Source organism: Silurus aristotelis (assembly GCF_946808225.1).
Source record: "Silurus aristotelis genome assembly, chromosome: 19".
NCBI lineage: Eukaryota > Metazoa > Chordata > Actinopteri > Siluriformes > Siluridae > Silurus > Silurus aristotelis.
Genome location: NC_139592.1, coordinates 20,644,187 through 20,666,960, shown reverse-complemented (window position 1 = coordinate 20,666,960; position 22,774 = coordinate 20,644,187). Strand labels below are relative to the sequence as shown.

Genomic DNA, 22,774 nt, shown 5'->3' with positions numbered 1-22,774 from the left:
CAATTTTACCAATTTAAAAATGTATGCAATTATACAGGGTTTCCCCGAAAGGCTCCACACATAGAAGAAGCGAACACATAAAAAAAAAATATCTGTAGTGATTCATACTTAGTTAGATTATATTTTTTGAGATAACTTGTAAGCACATGTAAAGGTTATGGTGAACTGGAAAAAAGATACAGAACAAAGATCATTTAAAGTAAACTCATCCAAAGTGCAATCACATGCCTAACACCAGACATGCGAACACAAGTTTATCATGAGGGCTGATGAGAGATGATGGAAAAAAATGTTTTGGTTTTTTTTTTCGTTATAATGAATACACCGCATTTTGTGGCGTCACACTTTTTTCTGAATCCAGTTCTTATTTACATTGCGTTCCACATCCCCTAGAGCATTTGATCTCAGCTATACAATCGGCTAATGCATGATACAGATCAAATAATATCCAAATAATATCTGGAAAAATATTTTTACTTCTCATCTCTTTTAACATTTTAAACATTTACTACGAAAATGGAACTATTTGCAATAGGGATCGTTTAGAATGTAACACTTGCGAAAGTGTAGAAATGACAAATACAGCCTTGCAATCAGTCATTTATTGCCTCTGAATGTTTATATGGCTTTTCTTTATATAACAGAGTTGCTTGAACATGAACAGGGAATCGAGTAATGGCCTCAGACAAACCAAGGACGTGGAAAATGAGCAAATAAACAGACAACGTAATGTCATCATTTGGTTTGCAACATAGCAATGTGTTACAGGAGGTGCTACACTCCACAAGGTGTCAGGAAAGATGTGTGTGTGTGTGTCTGTGTGTGTGTGTGTGTGTGTGTGTGTGTGTGTGTGTGTGTGTGTGTGTGTGTATTTGTGTGAAAGCATATGTTTTTGAACAAACAAGACTGAGATGAGTGTGCACAAAAAACAGGCTTAAAATGGTCGTGTGTGTGTGTGTGTGTGTGTTTGTATGTGTGTGTAAGAAGAGTGGGTGCAAGTTCACATTCTCATGTTTTAGCACCGCACAAATGACATTCATCATTCCAGAACTATGCTCATCAGAACTCAAAATCCCAGAGACAAACATACAACTGGTTTCTGTATTGCATAACTGTAAAAAAGTGGCACATTAAACACGGTCACCTAATTGCATGCTGTTTTTTTTTTTTTTGGCAGTATATTACAAAAAAAAAAAAAAAAAAAAAAAAAGACCATCGTTTCTATAATAAAAGCGCATATAAAAGTTTTACAATGGCTTTACTAAGGTCTGTAGATGTCATCGCTTCTAATTAGGACATTGAAACTGAGCAAACATATTCAACACTACACACACATAAATATTGCTGTTTTGTGCAGCATGCCTGCAGGCAGCTAGCGTTTGGTCCTCACCGAAATGCCCTGAGTTGGAGTTTTCGTTTTATTTTCAATACATAGAAAAGAGTTCTGTCGGCATGCTGGATGTGCTTTCGATATGTGGGGATAACGCGAGTTACATTAGGTGTGAGCATTTTCATGTGTGTATGAAAAAATCACAGAGAAGCGTTCTTCTGGAATCCATGTCACGGAAAGAGGTGATCGTTCTGAACGTGTAGCATATAGAGCCTGGTTTATGTATTAACCAGAGATAAGAGTTTAGAGTTTGGCATTAGAGGGGATCGCTGTGAGCTGACAAACTCTTCGCCACATTAGAAACTGCATGCTTTGGCACAAAAACACAATTCAGTTGGCAGGAAGGTACTGCAGCTTAAGCAATCAGAGCTCGTCATCAAATCCCAGTATTTTAAACATTGATCAACTAGCGAGGATGAGATGACCTAGTGAACTGATTATCATCAGACATCTACAATGAGCCAAGTGCTTGAGAACCCAGCCAGGATTTCTGGGTAGAGACTCGGTAGATGTCTGCCAGTTATAATTCATACATCATCTCAGTCTCTCCTTTGGAAAGCTATCCAAACAAGGTATAACTGATGAAATAGTATACAAAGACAAAAATATAAAAGGTATATAGATATGTATGGGCATATTCATTAAAAGTAAAGAGGCTGGGAAAAAAAAGTTAAAACGATATTCAAATGCATCCAAAGAGTTATCTGATATTTTCGTTGATTGGTTTGTTGGTTTCACTTTGCAGGGTTTTTTTTGTTATAGAACCCGTTGACTGTTGACTGTTTATGTTGTGTCTTTTAGTATGGCTGCTCCTTTATCTTTAATACAAACATGATAGTATAAAAAAAAGTAACTGTCATTTGTTTTGTCTCGCGTCTTCCCTCTTGCCCTTGTTGCAGAGTTCCTGAGAAGAGCCGTCTATCTCAAAGTGTTCACGCATTGTGCATGTGTGTCTCATTGCTAAGCACGAGGCCTGAGTTAGGGTTGGCTGTATGAATATAAGGCTCTGTGTTCAACCCCTACAAGGGCAGATTGCTTTGAGAGCTGGGTAACCAAGGGGAAAGAGGGGTAAAGTTGTCGGTATGAGGTGTGGGTGTGTGTTTACAGAAAAAAAGCCTGCTCATTGGGCTCTTCCGCCATGGCTCTTTCTGGACATGTCTACATTAGCTTCCTGACCAGACCAGGGCTCTCCATCACTGTCCGTTCCCCTGTCCTCTTCAGGGTCTTCGTCTTCATCGTCCTCTTCCTCTGGTGATGGCTCACTTCCGTTTTCAGTGGCCCAGCTCTCCTCCTCATCCTCACGCTCTGTTTTCATAGTGAATGGTGGAACTTTGGGAGGAGGAGGTGGTGGAGGAGGAGGAGTTGCCTCATCTTTGCTCTCGCTGCATTCCGGCTGCTCTTCAAACGCCTCAGGATTCTCCAGCATTTCCCGGATCAGGGGTGGCATGGGGCCTGGGATCTCCATCTTCAGCGTGACCGCCCTTTCTGCTCCTATAACAAACCACAGAAGAATGGTTTAAATGAGAGGTATAATCTTTTGTGTTGCTTGTTGCTTTTTTTTTTTTTTTTCACAAAAACTTCGACTGTTTAGATCTGTTTTGTAAATTAATTTTGTTATAAATCTGCCATCATATCAACTTGGAGTATATGAAATGATGTGAAAAAGTTCTGCAGGAGGACTGACCTTTGGTGCTGATTCCACGCAGATCTGTGATTTTCATTAGCATCCGTGGGAACATGTGGGGTTTGTTGGGCCGCCGGCGGCGGGCGTAGATTTTCAGTGCCTCCAGCAAGGGCTCCTGTAGACGATCTACACGCTGTGGCTCTTCTAGGTCCATACGGTCTGGGAAAGCACAGGGATATTTTATTTTCAAATACTAATGATTACAGTTATATGTTGGACACATCCATTCCAACTAATAGACATTTAACCATTTGGTGAATAAATTCACCAAACAGTCTAATAGTCTGACGTATTTGAATGACTATTATTAGTAAATCAAGGCAACCAGACGCTCTTCATCACTTCTTAATTCTTTAACAAGTAGGTCTTTAAGATGGAAACAGAAGTTTAGTTGCCATGACTTACTACTATGAGACAATTCTCCGCCAGATGGCAGCAGAGGTACTATAGAAATACAGAATGCAGTACCTCCACAGATGAGACAGATGGCACTGAGGAGGCCTGTTTCAGTGTCGTCCATCTCCAGCGGTAAAAGTTGCCCAGCAAAAGCAAAGACCAGGTCAGTTAGTGGACCGAAGCCTGCATTGTGCATCTGAGTGCGGTTTAGAGTGAGTCCATCCGAGAACGTCATTGTATCCTGCTCTGGTGTGTATCGTGTGCAGATCCGCAGCATCTACCATAGCAAAATAATTGCACACAAAGTGTTACTTTTATAGCCTTATTAGTGCACAAATAATGCTGTCTTTGACTAACAGTTTAGTTACCAGAATGTCCAGGCAGGCTGATTTGAGCAAGGTGATCTGGTCAGCAATGGTTAGGGATGTGAAACCAGGAAGACGCTTGGCAAACTCCACGATCTTGATAATGCACTTGGTGGAGAGTTCGCTGAACTTATCCCACAATCCAAGATCCAGCTGAACCCGGTGGTCTGAGCTGGAGTTCTGAGAGCAGAAAAGACAAGAACAGAATTAGAATCAGAGGAATAAATCAGTAAAAGAGACATCACCTAAGTTCTAATGTAAAAATTTAGGGTGTAATGAACAAAACAATTTCCATACTGCAGTAGTTTGTGTAATTAGGATAAATTATATATCTTATTGCAATACTGGAGTACATTTTCCTCACACTATGAAAAATTATAACAGATTTTTAAAATGCAGTACCTGATGATAAACCCAGTATTCTCTTTTAAAGTTTTCGGTATATGCTTTGTGTATGTGCACATGATTATTTGCTGTGTGGTTTAACTCACTGTGGTGTATTTTCCCAGCTGGCACAATGAAGGGCAGGTCTCTTGGTGTGCTTTGCTAACTTTGTTCACCAATTCTTCCAGTTCCCCGCTCAGCTCGTAGCTCTCAACTGGCAGGACTTCTTCCTTCACGTCCTTTTTTTTTTTATTTCGGTCATTCCGTACAGCTGAGGATTACAACGAGAGACGAGTCAATACCTCAGCCATGAATCAGGGCCATCAAACTATAGCCAACTATGATCTTGGCAGTGCAGTGCAAGTGCTTTTTGGCAAATCCCTGCCACTACAGACATTTGTCTGGCTCACAGCAATCATCCCTACAGCCGAAGGACTATTTCACCAAAATCTGTGACTCGTAAATCAACGGCATAGGGGAAACTGACCTGAGAACAACTTGTTGTAATGTGTGTGACCTGAAGGAGCACATCTCCATGTTGCCAAGCCTAACCTTCTCTCCATAACCCTCTCGCTCACCCTCACCCACCCCTCCCACCTTCCCTCCTCCCATTCTTTCCTTCCTCTCAGGATATCCAGTAATAGCAAAGGCACAATGTGATCCCGGTTTCTACATACATCCCACACATATAAAGACACACATACATGTCCCTGTAGACACATTGAGTGACCAATGTGCCACTCTCCTGGTGAGATCACTGCTGTGAGTCTGGCAAGTGAACAAAAACGTAGCCAGCTTTGCAGTCTTTGAACTTGGTGCTATTGTCTCTTGCATGGCACAAATCTGTTAGTGCCAGGTCATAAAGGCGCCTTTAGGAAAGGCTACTAAAAAAAAAGAGCAAACGCTGATTGATTTATGTATGTGAGAAAAAGACTCATTCATAGGGTGATAATGGTTTGAGTTGACTTTCTCACACAGTCTAATCATTTCTCTGTGTAAATGTAACAGTAACCTGAGGTTGATGTGCACAGTGCTTCTGTTTTAAAACTGTTCCTTCTGTTGGAACTTGTCAACTACTGCCTTTATATCTGTTTAGATCTGCATTCTAGTCTCCACGGATGTGTGTGCAAGTGTGGAAGTATCAGTATGTCTGTGTGTGGGCACGGCGCCAAGAACTACATGCCCGCCAGCAGCCTCACCTTCCTTGGACATGCCGACCTCAAAGCACTTCTGCAGGCGGCAGTACTGGCAGCGGTTCCGTGTGACCTTGTTGATCTGGCAGTTCTTGTCGCGGTGACAGGTGTACACCATGTTCTTCTGGATGCTGCGCCGAAAGAATCCCTGCAGCCAGGCAAGAGCACGAGAATGTTAACTACTGCTACCCATCGTGTTCGCATGCTCTTATCTGTCCTCTTTTTTCTCTTTTCAATGGACTCTTTATCTTCATGTTTGAACATGCTGAACAGAAACATTGTCTCTACGGTCCCTCGTAACCATTAGACTGTGCTAAGTCTCTGTCTACAATGCATAAAGTGGGTTTTTTTTCTTGTTTCTGATACTTTGTGATCTCTCACCTGCAAATATTTCTAGTGGCAGACTGGACTAAAGACTTTCACATCAAGGAACACTTCATCAAAAGAAAGCACACATTTTTCTTACCTTGCATCCCTCACAGGAGCTGACGCCATAGTGGTAGCCCGAAGATTTATCCTGGCAAACGAAGCATGGCTTGTAGACACGAGGTGGTGGGGGTGGAGAGGGTGAACTGGGTACCATCTCCTCTGAACTGGTGCTCTGAGTCTCCACAGCTGAATAGAGAAGAATGCAGAGATTTAAGTTGCCTGCTGATACATTATGTTTATCTTAAAATAAAGGCAAAGAATTAACATTTGCATGTCAACAATTCCATATCTTTAGAGCAGCAGGTTAACTAAAATAGCCAGACTAGCTACGTGTCTTTATATTTATCTGCAATTAAGCAAAGAACTATAGCTTAGATAAGAGGTGGTTTGTTTACTGCTCTATTTTTCTCAATTGGTGACAGACTGGTGGGGGTGAAGTGGTGATGACGTCTCTAGAATGAATCTCACCTAACCCCCCCTTTGAGCAACACTCTCCTTAAGGGGGTGGGATTTCAGGCAGATTAGAGCAGTTTGATTGACAGAAGGAGTGGAAAAAAAAGTTTAACATGGTGACAGATAAGCAGTAGCATCAGAGATGTTCTGATAAGATATGTATCTCATTTGTGCCAGAGGCAGAGAGGTGGAGGTTTTCAGCCCAAGGCTTACTCGTTTTCACCCAGCTAGCTGACTGGCTCCAGTGTTTAATTATATAGAGACAAATACCTTTACCTCCTGAGAAACATACTTCGAATTACACTCACTGACCACGAGCGTCTTTCACAAACCACCACAATGACAAATTACTTAGCTATTGTGTTTTGGGTTTTTTAAACTATGCAATTACCCAGTGTGTCTAAGAGACAGTATACATAACATGTAATATGAAACATGTACCTTGCTGCACAATGCCTCTTGAACAACACTTCTTTTCAACTTTCAACCTGTGGTCACCCCTAAAACTTTGACACCACCCCTTTGCCACCTCTTGACACACAAACCCTATTTTTCCTGGCCCTAAATTCCTGAGTATGGCCCTACCAGTTTTTATTAGAGGACGGGCCTCATAAGCTTGGCCTATAAAGGTACTCTCAGGGCCATGGTGGGGGCAACAGCCTGGCTTCTGGGGCTTTTACTGGGGTTCAGTCACCTCAGGCAGCCATTCACCCCACCAGCTGTAGCCCTGGACTGTTAAAAAGGGCCCAACCATAAAAGAAAAAACAGGGAGGCTCTAACTTTTCGAACTTTTATTGCACTTCATTCCCTAGCTATGGTCAATGGAAAGCACAGAGACTAGCCTGAACTTAACCTACAAACCCCCCTCCTTTTTTCTCGTTCTCACTCACACACACCACAGAAGTCAGCCAAAGCACCGGATTGGCATTTTACAAGACTTAGGAGACTTCAAAAAGAAGAAAGGAGGGCATAAAAAGAGGAATCTGATAGAAAACAGAAAAAGGGACAAATGAGAAGCTGGGGGCACAGGGTGAAGCAAATGTTTTAGGCTTAGAATCAGTAATGTCCCCATTCACGGCCATGGTTACACAAATACCGTGGAGCAGAAAATTAAATCTACATACCACCTGTACATTTACACAATATGATGAAATGATTTGTCTCAGTTTACTGAGTCACAGGGAATGTAATGTTGTGTGAAGTACAGTTTTTGGATTTCAAAACCAGTCATTTAGAAAGTTTTTATTAAAGGAACAAAACTTTCGCATGATGGTGTTAACGGTTATTATACTAAATCCAGTACTGACGTGAGACAATCTATTGCCATTGGTTAAATCTAGCATGACTCATTTGTTTATATAGTAATCATAACATAATGCTGAATGGACCTCTTTCACACACTCTTCAAAGGCAGAACCATGGGTGGCGTCAAACCTGGAATACTGACTGGCACCATCTCAGACAATGAGACAGGAGGGGACAAAAAATCCATCAGCGTCTGTCAACAGCCCAAACTGGTTCCTGTGGTAAATAAGGCTTCTCTTACACCTCTTTTACACATCATTCCGAAGTTCAGTCAACACTTCCGTGGATCATACAATGGGACAGGTCGTCTTTGACAGCTGCTCCCCCACCAGAACCAATAAGTCCTTTACTCTAGTTTCTCTACTCATCTCATCTTTCTATTTGGGAACCAATTCTCTACAAAAACACCAAGCCCCCTTATCACCCCCCATGTGCATTACAATCTGCAGTCCTAGTTGCTAGCTGATGGCTGATTGAGGGACAGGTTGGGGCGGAACAAGGCAAGGTGGGGATGTCGGGGTCATAGTTATCAGTAGCCGCTGCTCATTTCCTGTTGTGTTATTTTACTACTAATCTTCTCACTTAAATCTCTCTGCACACAGGAGCAATATGAACAGGCAGGCAGGCATGAATGCAACTATTTACATGCATTTAAGACCCTTCTCATCCATACCTACAGTAGCAGTAAAAAAAAAAAAAAGGGGACAAAATGTGCATAAGCTACATATATTTAACTCCAGAATTACTGGCACATTATAGGGAAAACTTTTCTCCAAAATAATTATGGCACTATGCTTTAAATTCTACAAATAAAAAAAAATCAAAAGCTTTTTTCCTAAACTTTAACAACAAAAAAATGTCAAAAGTTTGTTTAAAGTAGGATTATTTCTTAAAGATATGCAAAATAAATGCAAAAGTGCCATCCTTGAAAATGAAACCTGTATCTTTTTTAAATTGCTTCGTTGTTGCCACCAGTTCTACTGTTAACTTTGCAAATACAGTATATACCTGGTTAAATTCATCGTTTTTTACAATAATAAATTGTACATTATTTGCAGGAGTACATTGTTAAAGGTCTAGATTAGTTTTTAAATCTGTTAGAAATTCGACACATTATCACATAATAGATACTGGCTGCTTGTTTTATCTCTACTTGCCCAGAAGGCTCTTGTAGTGCTTGACAATGGATTCCACTAAGTACCAGGATATTTTCACCTGATCATCTGGTTACCTCAGACAGGAGCTTACTTGGCTTTAGATAAATATTTCCAAAAGATAATAAACCCAGCCCAATGTCTAAACCAACAAAGACATTTTCAGCGGTAGTCAGAACGGCAAATTCAATCATCAAGACAAAATAGAACAAGTATTATGGACATGATTGTGGGGTGCCGGTCCTTCAGATGCAAGTGTTTTGGAGAAAAAAACACTTTTTTTCTTACACTATGTAAGAAAAGTGGTGTTAAATTAACAGCATCTCTGCATGTTTACATATACAGGCACATACTCCAGTCTGCTCTCAAGAATCTTCAACTTCAATCGAAGAGACATGTGCAATAAAAACAGTATAAACGTTGCATGCATTTTGTGTTGCAAAACTACGTACACTAGAAGCATATGACACATTGGCTGAGGAACAAATTTCTTTCACAATAGGACTGCAGATTTTGTGTACGTGACTGTGGGTGTGATTAAACCTTCTGGAAACACTCTTCCCAGATCTAGTCTTGGCCTGTGTGTGTGTGTGTGTGTGTGTGTGTGTGTGTGTGTGTGTGTGTGTGTGTGTGTGTGTGTATGCAGTTTTGTGTGGGTACTCGCATGGCTACCAATGACCCTGTTTCCAAAGCGCCAAAATTTGATTTGCAAATGCAGTCAACTCATCTCAATTCCTCTTAAAATGATTTAGTCTGCATTTTATCTATATGTGTTTGAGACATGAGACCTAACAATGATCACTATCACTGCTTAGCTTAGGATTAGCTTGTTTTAGAAGCATTGGTTTTTGTTTTATGCCCCCCCCAGTTCTACATGCCCAGACGCGCTGTGCGGCAGACGGTGCACAGATTGGCCAGGTTGTCCTGAACAGCATGATTGATAAGCTGACTGGCACAGACTGCATGAGCAGGAGGCTTCTCTCTAAGCCTTGCCTGACGAGCAAGGACGTGTAGTCCTCTCCAGAAAACTTGCACCAGCTTCCTAAAGGGGGACCAGGTGTGGCTCGCGCTCTTTCTCTCTCTTTCACTTGTTTTGCCTTTCTCTTTGTCTCTGCCCACAGCTTCCTGCCATCTCCAGTGCATGGTTGTCATCACAACACTTCACTACAACACAACCACACTTCCTTCCTCCCCTCTGCTTTACTTGCTGTTTTTTTTTTCCGCTGGATGTTTTCTGATTGCTGACTCTCTAAGTGAGTGGCATTTCCACTATTAGTCACATTTTGCTAAATACGATTATTAAGCTAAAAAAATTATGCAAGATATTTTCAGTCAGAGACAACCGATTTTACCTAGTCACTGATCACTGAGTACGACTGTCTATGTATAGTCAAATTATGGTCCCAAGACAGACCATACTATTTGCTTTAACCTATAGCGGTTTCATAAAAAAAATTTGTGATGGATGGGTGTTAGTACAAGAGAGATTGTATGCACACTTTTAATAAGGTGCTCAGTAGTAGCAGTTCCTGTCAACAGCTGACTATGACTTCATTATCTGAAACACCCCCCCACCACCGACCCCCACCCACCACCACCTCTATTTCAATTTCTCTCCTCCCCGTGCCTAGGCATGTTGAGATATATTCTTCCCGTTACAGAAAAACCTTTTCAGAAAAAAGCCCAAAGTTGCCAGCCAGGCAACATCTCAAAAGCGAGAAAAAGGTGAGAACATGTGCCACATTGGACAAGACCAGAGAATCAGACTGAGACTGGAGTCTAGAGGAATTTGCACCCTCATGTCATAAACAGCACAAAGGCACGAATACATACACACACATGAACACTCATGAAATCCCTGGTGTGCACACACACACCTTACAAGATGTGATGTCAGAAAAAAAACTAGCTAGGATGCCATCACCTTCCACAGGAGGTATACAGCAGGTGGGGGCAGCCACTAAGGCCCTAGGGTTTGGGAAATTACCCTTGGAGACAGCATTACACACTCAACACTTTCTGCTTTACAATGCCTCATAAAACCTTTTTAGAACACAGCATTCGGAGTCAGCATTTGGCCATGAAAGCCCTTCCTTACTACACAACACCATTCAGTTCCATCAAAGAAACATGGTGTGATCACTCCATGTAAAATATGAGTAATGTTGCTTCAGCCCTAGTTCAAAATTTATCAGTGACTTATATTCTGCTTGGACTGTCCCAGCTGCTCCTCGAACAACTATCTGACTAAAGCAATTCCATGGAACTATCATGTTGATCTAATCTTAACAATTCATTGTGAATCGAAATATGAAGATCAGATCCAAAGGAGACAGATCTCTGGCAATGAGCTTGTGACTGACTGCCAAGCCTCGTGCAGTCAGAGTTTAGATACTGTCTCCTCTGATTCCTCTTCACTTCAATGGCTGGATCATTCTTGTATGGGCACAGACACTGGGGTGTTGATCTGTCTGAGCAATGGAGCCAAATGACAGACTCAGCCTGGCCTACCATTCAGCTTTGATCCCAGGGCTTCTGCTTGCTCTCACACATTTACTTTCTCCATCTGTCTAACCGTCTGCACTCACCTGCCATGGTGCCACGGCCTCACTTGTCCCTATGCAACAGATTCAAGGAACTCCTTGTATGGGTCTTATTGTTTCCTTCCTTAAATAATAGAAACAGCAAATGTAGAAGTAGCAAGCTGGTTGACGCCTTTGTGACGGAAATAAAAGATTTCATTGTTATTATGTGGAAATATGACTCCAGGATTATACAAATTGGAAGTTGTGTTAATAGCATAATGCGCTCAAAGTGCTGAAGTACTATTTGTTTGGTTAATATTGGTTGTGGAACAGATTATGACCAAATGAAACTGCACAATGTTTAGGCTTATTTTCTGACAGTACTCACAGGTATCAATTCAAAGCTGACTTTACTACTCAATACAACTTAAGGAAATGGTGAGACTGTGGCTTAGTGTTTTCTGTGAGAAAGATTTGTGTCCAATGAAAGCGCCATCTGTGAGTACAAGGTGATGTTTAGGAACACAAAATCATTCAATATCATACATCATACCAGAGCACAGTATGGTTGTTTTCTAATGCCACTCTAGAGTAAGTGTGAGAAACTTCTGTTATGAATGACAGAAACCGAAAACTGATGCTTAATTACATAGATGGAATTTTACCACCCCTGTGGGCCAGCAAACTCTGAAAAGTGATTGCCCAACAATAAAGGGCGTGGAATGACAGCCTTCAAAGTAGAAAAAGAATCGTTTTTTCACTGGAAACATGTGTGTGAATCATCAGGTGGAAAGTACTCCCCATGGTTAAGTTACCACAATCATTTTTTAAAACAGGTTTTTTTATTTATTTGTGGCATAGGTCAAATGTCTGGCACTTACTTTGTCATACCAGCCAAACAGTTTCATTCCTGCTCATCAAAATGTCTATATTTATACATTTTGACTTAGTCTAGTGAGCCACATGTGTCAAAAATCCATACTTTTGACACTGGTTACATGTTCTTTAAGGGTTCTGGACAAAAGGAGTGTGTAGTATGTCATTTTTTAAATGTATCTTAAATTACCAGGAGAGACTGTGTATTATTAATACCTTACTATAGACCAACAGAGGCAGTTTTTGTATGACATAAAGTCCTTATCTATCTTTGCACTAAGAGTAAAGATCGAATATTTTGCATTTTTCCTGGGAACTGAAGTTTGAGATAACATTAAACAGTGAAACTTACAGTGGTTTGCTCTCTCTTGGCTTAAGACCACAGTCCTCTAAGCCAAGGCCCTTTAGCACATGTTCACATACAAAAGTAAAACAACTCCTTGCCAATGCCTAACCTCCTGCACGCACTGAGCTTCTCAGTAAACAGCTATTGGAGTTAAGGACAGCACAGAGGTGCTGGCCAAAACAGCTAAATCAACAAGCCCGTCCCAAAATTCCCTAAAGCATGACGTTCAGCCCTGTTTGTGTGTCACAGAAATCTGAGACAGGGAAAAAGACAGACGGCTAATTACAGTCCAAATCTGGGACAGAGCATGGGTAGGGCCCATAGCAGACATACAGCTTCAACTTGTATTTGAGATGACATGGAAATCTCCAAAAAGCTATTTTTATAGCGATGACTTGACACAAGTTTAGTTAATGCAAAATGAAGCTTGAACATATATCTATGAATCCGAAGCTGTGAATAATCTTGTTCTATACAGCCAAGTCAAGATTTGACAGGAAAGATCTCTTATTTACAGTTCCCTGACCCCAGCAAGAGGCTCTACTGCCATTATAGCAGCAACCCGGATTCCAGCGGCCCACTGTGGAATCTCAGCAGCCACGTCAGGCCTCTCTTTCTGGGACTGACAGTAGACCAAAGTCCCTTGCCAACACAGATCATATATAGTCATCCACATACAGGTACACCACATCCACATATCATAGCGCCACGCACTTCAATGTATAATGATTTATGCAAAAATCTCCACAATCAACCCAAATAATTCCAAACAGCTAAAACAGAAATCCCTTTGCAGCCTCATAAACACAAAGTACAAAAACATACTCCTATCACTAAAGGGCCACTAAACGGTCAACACCACATATACACACTATTCTAGCTCTCTCCTCATGTTAACGTATATACACATCTTTAAATCACCATTTTATCTACTCCCACACCCACCCCCTGAAGCGCTGTAATCTTTTAATTGAATCTTTTGTAAGGGAAGACCTCCATTAACACAAAATTAATGAAATGAGGTGTGTGTCTGACATCACTGTCCTACAGTGCAATCAGGATTTTAACCACAGGGTTATTTATACACACACACACACACACACAGAGAGAGAGAGAGAGAGAGAGCTATATGAAATATGTGCATGGTTGTGTCTTGTGTAATGTGTATTTAATCTGCATTAATCATCGTAACAACCATGTAATACTCAAATGTCAGTAAATTTCACCTTTAAGAATTTCATAAAGCAATTGGTTAAAGGAAATGTGATGTTATCTCCTTGCTAACTGATGCATTTCCAAATCATTGACACTGATGTCTCAAGTGCACATACCAGACCCTCCTTCCCTCTGCCACTGTTTTAAGTGTTACACAAATTTTATTTAAACCTCTGACTTGTCCTTCCTTTTCAGGGTCTTAACAAGTGCATTGTGCATGGTGTGGAGAGCTGACTCTGCCCAACATGTAACCTCTCAATCACCTTTGACTCTAGCGATGGAAAGAGATGCAGGGGGAAAAAAAAGAAAACAGGAAAGCTGACTATGCATCCCAAAGTGACCAGTACGGCTTTTATTTCTCCACCTACTGCTGACAGTTAGAGCTTTTACTGAATGGCACAAAGACAAAAGCTCTTCATTGTCAAGTGGGACTCTCAGATGGTTCAAGTCTCCCTGGATGAACAAAAGAGACACGGTAAGAACAATTACAAAAGCTCCTGAGGTGGTGTTAAGAAAGAGAGAGAGAGAGAGAGAGAGAGAGAGAGAGAGAGAGAGTCATCCATAGAAGTAACTTGCAAAACAGAATATCTGTGTCTCACTGGCAAAGCAGAATTTTTTTTATGAGGGAAAGTTCCTTCCTGTAGACTACAAAGACAATGTTGGGTATTGTAAAGTGCTGCGAGAGACAGCCAGCCAGCAGCAGAAGTTAACCATCTGAACCTCCCTGAATCGTCCTGACCATGCTCCGCAGCTGGTTTGGCCCTAATGAGATAGTGGGTTTGAACATCAATTCATTTGCTTCATCAAGAGGGACAATGAGTCGAGTGGCTGCTGGAGGGGGACAAGCTGGCCTTGTTTACTGAGCTTTAGTGGGCATGCAGGACTGAAACAGGACACCGGTCCTTCCCTCAGGCCAGCCCACGCTTTCCCACCACATTTCTTGTTCCCCCATTTCCTGGAACTCAAGTGGGCTACAAATTCGTACAGTCAAGAAGTACAGAGATACTTTTCCTGCTAGCGTGTGCATGTGTGTGTGACTGTACATTTGCTCTTGGCTGGTGAAACCTGATTGATTAAATAAACAGATCTCATCATGCTCTGATCTGGGGAGGCGGTGTGGAGTGCAATGCCTCGGCCAGGCCCCTGACAGGGCATCTGTCTTCATTAAATGGCGGCCCAGTGTGGCTGACAGCCACTGAAACGTTGGTGTCTTTAGGATTAATGAAGACAGATGACTCAACACACAGAGGCCAGCACCAAGGAACAAAAAAACAGAAGGTTGAACAAATAAAAAACGCTAAAGCGGCGCAACCGGCTCCCATTTGAGAAGCTGAAGAATGAGAGATGTGTTGCTTGTGCAAATGCTCATTTTTGGATTTGCCTCAAAAAAAAGGCTGTTTCTTTTCTTTTTCCTTAAACACACCCATGCATACACATGCTAACCTCCCTGTGAGACCGTGAAAAAAAGAGCCCAGTTTTGTCCGTGCTAGGACAAGGCCCTTGTGGGAGCCAGAAGACTGTCAAAGGCAAGGGAGGGCCAAAAGAGCGAGAAAGAGAGATACGGGAAAGGGGGACAATCCAGGCCACAGAAAAACAGTACTGCTGCTTTTGACTCAGTTTGAGTATTGCTTATCCTATTTTTCTACTCTTTATCTCACTTGTTTCCTAAATTATTTATTTGCTCACCCCCTAAGCCAGATGCTTGCAGTCCTTTGGTGGATAAATCCTTTATTTAAAGAGTGGACCGCTACTAAATCATGTCTTTCCTCCTGCTGTGTTTGTGTGCTGGCTGATGCTGGGAATGATAAATAGGGTCATGGGCAGACTTGCTGGGATGTCACACTTGTCTGCCGTCAGTTGGGATGAGAATAAAAAAAAATGCAATCTGCATGACTGAAATGAAACAAAAGAATCTGATTCGCCTCCACCCCACATCTAACTCTCTCCTTCTTTATATTTTGACCCCCACCCCATCCTCGCTGTTTAACTTTTCAACAACTGACAAGGTCAGGAATTAGGTTACCTGCTTTGGACACCAGACACTGATATTTTCCTTTCATGTGCAAATGATCACATCAAACAGCATGTTTGATGGACACACGCACACACAGAAGTACATACATATACCCCTGTAGCCACTCACATGTTCTCACAAATAAACACCATATGAATGCTACAGAGTGTGCAGACTCTCAGTGCTTAGCTAAATCATAGTTAACAGCTCACTGTGAGAATGAGTGCAAGATGACAGCATAGACAGGAATAAAAAGAACGACACTTACACTGAACGGCTGTAGTTCCCGTCCAGGCGAAGTGATCCAGCCCTGTAAAGAAGGGACTTGCCTTCCTCAGCATACATGCACCTCGGTTAGTGACATCGTAGAGCTGCCGGGGTCCCATCCCCAGAGGCTCCATACAGTCAAACATAATGTGTCCTTTACGCAAAGACTCTTCAAAGTTGCCAATTGCTTCCTAGCTCAAAACGACAAGAATAATAAACCCGTGCTGGACAAACAGCAAAACCGAGGCTGGAATTCCTCTGCTGAGTATCTGCCCTTGTTGTTGCTTTCTTCCTCTATATTCTTAGTACTGCTTGTCTGCCTGATCACTGGGCTGGAATGTGGAGCTGGTTTCTGGCTGGCTGGAACTCACACTCTCTCTCTCTTTCTATCTCGATCTTACTCTCAGTTCACCGGATGCCCTTGGGCAAGCTGCTCTTAGTCTTCTGTAACCGACCTAAATAAGAGCTCCACATAGCACTCACTGTGTCCCAGGCAGAGAAGAGCGAACCAACAGCTTCAGTCCCGCGCCCATGAAGGGGGGTGGAGAGAAAGCGAATGAGAAGAGGGAGGGGAAAAGGGGAGGAGAAAAGGAGAAAGGGGGGGCAGGAGGTGGAGCAGAGGAAGGGCCTGAGTTGGTGTTTTTGTGTTTATGTGTGTTAGCTAGCCCAGATCTGGTTAGAGACTAAACTTTTATTTGAATCTCACTTGAATCTCTCTTTTTCTTAAATCTCTTTGGTGATTCATATTTTAGCACAAAAAAACCACCCAAGACACGAATACACACATTCACACACACACTTCTCAGTTCAGCATGTTAGCAACTCTGCACCTCCCCCATTTCCCCCTGCAGTAAATATGAGACCCCCATCCCTCCCTCCCGTTTCAACTCCGTCTCTAATCATAACCATATTAAAGTCCAGCATGAGTGAGTGAAAGAGAAAGAGTGAGTGTGTGAGACAGAAAGAAAGAAAGAAAGAAAGAGAGAGAGAGAGAGTATTGTGCATGGAACAGATGCCAGAGCGAGAGGAAAAAAGTCTTCTCTTTTGTCTCCACAAAAGACAGCAAATGACTGATGACCACTTCTGGGAGACCTTCATTAAATATGTGGAGTAGATTCAAATAACTTGCTTTTCACTTGGCCAAACAATACAAGAAATAATCAACGACAGCAACAACATTTGCTCAAGCTGTTAGTTTGCGTAGAAATCGTTTTACAAACAATGTGCTTGCGAATCACCTGAACTCCCATGCTCATTTCACCTGATATCCAAAACTATTCACCCACTGCAACCACTGTTTCATTGCTTCATTAAACTGCTTCATATAACAGACACAGAAGTAGCTAGAAGACACCACATGATGTCATTAGCTGATCTGCATATTAATTGAATTGTCAGGGACATTTGCATTTCAAAAGGTGTTACATGAAGAAGAATGATTTGTCCAAAGACAACAGCAAAAGAATGGACTACAACGGAGTGTGATCAGAAGAAGAGATCATATCGTTTCGTTTGTTTTTTTGTTTTGTTTTTCGAATCTTTTGTGATATGATCTGGAAAGATTTTCGACCATACCCTCTATTTTTTATTATTCTGAAAAAGAAAATATAAATAAGGTCAAAAGAAATTGTTTTGTGGCAAACACATGGAAACACATGAATTTTGGAATGTGCTTATAGAGATTTGTGCTCATTCAGCTACAAGGGTGTTAGTGAAATCAGGTACTGATGTAGGACGAGGAGGCCTGGGGTGCAGTCAGCTTTCCAATTAATCCCAAAGGTTTTTAATAGGGTTGAGGTCAGAGCTCTATAGCAGGCCACTCAAGATCTTCTACTTCAAAACTTGTAAACTATATCTTCATAGGGCTGGCTTTGTGCAGGGGGCATTGTCATGCTGGAACAGGTTTTGGTCTCCTAGGTCAAAGGAAATATTAATGCTATTGCATTTAATGATGTCCTATACAACCGTGTGCCAAATTTGGAGTAAAAGTTTGGGGAAGAACGAGATAAATTGATACATAAAGAAGCATACAAATTTGTAATAATTAACAAATATATAAACAGCATTAAAATATAAACTGAAAGCAATAAAAAAAGTATATATTTTTTTATATAAAGTCTCTTATAGTACTCTAAAAAGTTGCAAAAAACTAAAAACAAAGTCACCAATTTAGCAAAAGTGTTCACACAGGGTGCTAGTACAACATTAAGTATGGGTAGATGGGGGTTGAGACATTAGGAAATAAAAAGCAGTGTCAATGCCAGTGGCTGTCAATGGCAGAACAGCTGAGGGAAAACCAGACCCTCAGCACGGTTCAAATCAAACAAACAGCTGAACTCAATGCCAGGAGCAGAAGAGGCGTCTGCCCCACTACAACCCCTTCAACAAAAAAGTGGTACAGCCCAGACTGACTCCAAAAAAAGGCACCATTTCCTGTCAATCTGTGCCGATGGTTAGGTTCACTATATACATGTACAGCCTTTTTACTCACACTCTGCAGTTTCTCACTCGTGCGTGTTTAGTTTTTTTCGCAGGGGTTACAAAATAAGCATTTTTTACCCCTGTGCACTGGGACCAGTGCTGATTACACTGTTTATTGATCCTGGGGCCCTTGACTTTGTTATGGTTCTCATTTATTTTCTTTAGGTGGCCCTCACACACAAGCAGAGAGACAGAAAGAGTGGAGAGAGACAGAAAAGGGTAGAGAGGAAAAGGAGGAGGTGGGGTTAATTGCCCTTTTGTTTGAGCTGGTACTAAACATCAATTGAGTTTGCTGTGCTCCTGCTCCATCGTGTAATTGTTATGTCATAAAGGAAGAGGGCAGTAAAAAAACAGATCAAAAAGTAGCATGGCAGAGAGATGCTGGTTGTTACACTACTAAAACTTGCCTTTTTAAGTTAGTGATACACTGCAGTCGTGTTGAAAGCAGACAGAGGATGTTTACTGCAATTTCTGTCTCTCATATTTCTTTTAACTTTATTGTTCGTGTCAATTTCTAAATGATGCTCTGAAGCTGCAGAGATGAAAGATGAAATACCTTAAAGTGATATTTTCTTTTCAGGTTTCCTTTTTGTTATAGAGAGAGGGCCATTTAATTTCCCCTTCACCAGATGGCAGTGATTCCGCACAAAAAAAAAACGAGAGCTTGCACCTTTATCATTGCAGTTTAGACTCATTCTTGGCCTGTCTCTGTGTCATTACTAAACAAAGACACACACACAAAAAAAACGCATTTATACACTTTTTCTTCTATATCCTGTCCATAATCAAAGAGTTTCGTTAGGCTCAGCTCCTGTACCTGGAGGGGGAAAAAAAACGAGCTGGCTCAGACATTTAATCCGCCCCAACATCGTAATGCTGTTGACCCGAGCCCCCGCCTTCCCTTTCCTTCTCTGTCCAGAAGGAGTGAACTCCAGGAGAAACCCCCACAGGGCCACTAACTTTTCCCCCTAACTTATCCTGCTTTTTTTCGCTTTTTCACCTCATGGTTGCTTTTGAAAGAGACACTGTACATATCCTACTCAACATATCCGTCTGCCATTTTTTTTTAATCCCTTGAACGCTAAATCGTGAACAATCCGAATAGACATGTCCCAGTTTTTTCTTTCATCCTTGCCAAAGACCAGACTCTTCGAGTCTGTCTTCACCTTACCCTTAGTCCAGTTTCCCCCCTTCCTTCTTCTTTTCTTTCTGCATCTCGTGTGACAAAACTGCAATGACAAACAGGCCCTGAACTGCAGGAAATCCATCTCACTTAGCTGACTCTGTCACCTACCCTCGACAGGCCAGAGACGTGCTGCAAGCAGACAAGCTGCAGAGCAACATTGCATTCCACTGCTATGCCAGTGAACAGATACATAGAGATGTAGAAAGATATATAGACACATTAAACATTGAAAAACCACTTCATAGAACAAAGTATTTAAAATAATTAATAGGGAGAAGAAACCTAAAAATCTTCCACACTTCCTTTTTTTTTTTTGTTTCCCAACCTGGGGTTCATAAAGCTAGTTAAAATTTTTTAAGATTTTAACAAGATCTAATATAAAATCAAGGTGGGGAAATAAATAACGCTGGTAATATTTCTCATAAATGGAAAAGTAGCAAGTTTCGACAATTATTACAAAAGTTACACTGAACACTGACGTATTTCCAGTGTTTTTTTACACAACATCCAGTAATTCAGCAAATTGGCTAACAATGAAGAACAGCAAAGAATTAACCAATAGCTTTTTTTTTTCACCTGTGAACGCTTTTACACCAGTATGCCTGATTTCCCAATGATTGTATCCTAGACAAGGAGGTGCTGCATATTTTTGGAATTATGGTTCATTTGAACTGGTTAACCATCAGGTCCAAAGGTTAATCCCAGACATTTGACCTATCTGAATATTAGACTTCTAAGTAATTTGAAAATAATAGTATACATGTGTAAGTGGGCAGAAGGGACAGACATGCTAGACAGCGTTTAATTGGATGAACTAATGTATGTACAAGTGCTAAAAAAAACATTTGATGTTTTTTCTATAAGTGACAAACTACAAAATTAATCTCCATATCAAAGATTCTTTCTAGGATATTCTACTGGCCACAATAGTAATAGGCAAGTATAAAAAGGAACATATTTAAGCCAAATAAGTAAAGTTCAAAGGGGGTGCAGGTGGCAAAAGAGCAAAATTATAATGAAAATATTACACAAATGAGAACATGTGCTGGGATGTGCTGTGGGTATACCCAGTGTTACATGTGTGTTGGAATCTATGTTTATGAAACATTGTCAAAAGGCCGACTTTTCTTTAGATAACTCATTATGCTTTACTCCTGCACACATATTTCAAGATGCCACAGCTTTCGAAGCTTCACCAGGGCAAGCCTGCACATGTGGAAACACACACACACACACACACACACACACACACACACACACACCACACCACACCACCAATATACAGCACAATTCTCATGGCACATAGCACACCACACATAAAGACACATGTGCCAAGCCCATTCCAGAAAACTTTGTGGGTTTATTAGTGCTTATGGAATGCAGCTTTGTTGATTATACCAAATGAGTGTCTTTCACTTTCCTGTCTCATGACAGCTTTCTTTTAGCGAGTCTCTCTCATCAATCAAGCAATACATGTAGAATGCCGTTAGACACATGTTCAGCTCAGGAAAGGCCACGTAATCTTGTGCTGCCATCTGACTCGGGCTTATTTTAGATGTTGGTTTAGTGAGATGGTCTTGAAACTGCTTCAAGCATTCTGTCTCATGCTCAGTCCCACATGGCTCCATGTAAAAAATGGAAAACCGCTAGCCATTGAACGTTTTTTTTTTTGCCAAAAAAAGCTCCCCTCATCCCCTTTAGATGACCCACCCACTGTGCAAGTCCCCTCCCCTGATTGCCACTGTGGGGTCAATGCCCTGCACGTCAGACCCGGTTCTGTCTGTTGGAATCTCGAACGCTCCTCCTACTCTTGATACTGGCTTCTTCATCTTCATCTGTCATCATGTGGAGACACCAGTGGACTGTGTTCTAAGCTCGATCCCACCACTTTTCTTTTGCTCCGTCCCACTGGAATGGTGAGATCGAGATTGGATATCCAGCTGAGGATTGGAGATGTGTGGAAATTGGAAAGCAGAAGCTGTGAGAATTGAGGGTAAATTCCATTTGCTATTAATCTGAAAAAAAAAAAAAAAAGCTGTGCCACTTGTGAGCACGTGTACTTGCAAAATCTGGTTTTATCCCCCTATCATGCTCACCCTATCATAACAACAGTTAAGTCGGTTGAAAAGTGTCCAGGGCAAAAAGGATCAAGGCCTAGGAAAATGTCTATAGGTCTGAGAGCATAGCAGCATAACAAACCAAGTAGGTGTCTCAGACGTACTGTGTAAGAGATGGTAGTTAGATTTAGTCCTCGCTTTATTTCTTCGAAAGAGAGTGACGCAGCGAGGCTTTAGTCCTTTTGTCTCCTTATCTGTACACTCCACTCAGACAGATCTGAAAATCTCGATTTAATTGATAATGCTGCTACAAAAAGCCATCATGCTCATGAATTGCTTACTATCAAAGCTATCAAATCGTGCGTACAACTATACATGAGTTTGCATAAACATCTTCACCATGTCAACACTCATTAATATGAAAGGTTAAAATCTCTTACAAAAATTTCAGTGAAAACATATTTAATTGCGCTTCACTGTGGAGATTTCCTGTACAACACTGTTTTACTATTGTATTCTACAAAGATCAGCATAGGAGATCAAGTGAATAGAGTTATTAATGTCCTTAAAATAAAGGAAACTTTTATATCAGTTGCTCCTGGACTCTGGGTTCTTTGTTTTGTTCTGTTTTTCTGCCTTAAGCCCAGATGAGGGTGAACATGAGGGCATTCAGTTCTGGCCACCAACAATGAGGCTGAATCATCTGGAACGTCACGTCTTGATTGCATTGTTTCCTGCTGTAACGATTTATTAGCGAGGACTTCAAAAGGATGATAAACAGACTGGCGAATACATCAAGGGTCCACGTGCCTGATTCATTCAATATGAAGTTGAACAGGGTTGTTTACAATAAAGGCTTTTAGCAAAAAAAAAAAGAAAAAGTAAGAAAAAAAAACATCAGTTCCTATTGGGGCTAAATGAAGAGAGAATGAAAGCGAAGGTGTAAACAGGAAATAATGGAATCTTAATGCCTATGAGGAAGTGTCCAGACCAAGTATATACTTTACTCTCATTCCATTTCTCTCTCTCTCTCTCTCACTCAGATTTTTTTCTC

General features: G+C 41.3%; 1 protein-coding gene across 5 annotated transcripts in view; it reads right to left on the bottom strand.

Moving 5' to 3' along the window:
• Positions 1 to 587: 587 nt before the first annotated feature.
• Positions 588 to 22,774, bottom strand: part of rarga (retinoic acid receptor gamma a) — a 37,039-nt gene continuing 14,852 nt past the window's right edge. For 4 of the 5 annotated variants that reach the window (XM_083569618.1, XM_083569619.1, XM_083569620.1 and 1 more), the window contains 7 exons: positions 5,879 to 6,027; positions 5,419 to 5,560; positions 4,327 to 4,490; positions 3,839 to 4,015; positions 3,543 to 3,747; positions 3,075 to 3,233; positions 588 to 2,881 (listed from right to left, as the gene is read on the bottom strand). In XM_083569618.1, the coding sequence (XP_083425744.1) occupies positions 2,511 to 2,881; positions 3,075 to 3,233; positions 3,543 to 3,747; positions 3,839 to 4,015; positions 4,327 to 4,490; positions 5,419 to 5,560; positions 5,879 to 6,027 (1,367 nt within the window). In that variant the 3' untranslated portion in view covers positions 588 to 2,510. Of the gene's footprint in view, positions 2,882 to 3,074; positions 3,234 to 3,542; positions 3,748 to 3,838; positions 4,016 to 4,326; positions 4,491 to 5,418; positions 5,561 to 5,878; positions 6,028 to 15,997; positions 16,737 to 22,774 lie in introns of those variants that run through there. The other variant, XM_083569622.1, reaches the window with a different exon arrangement.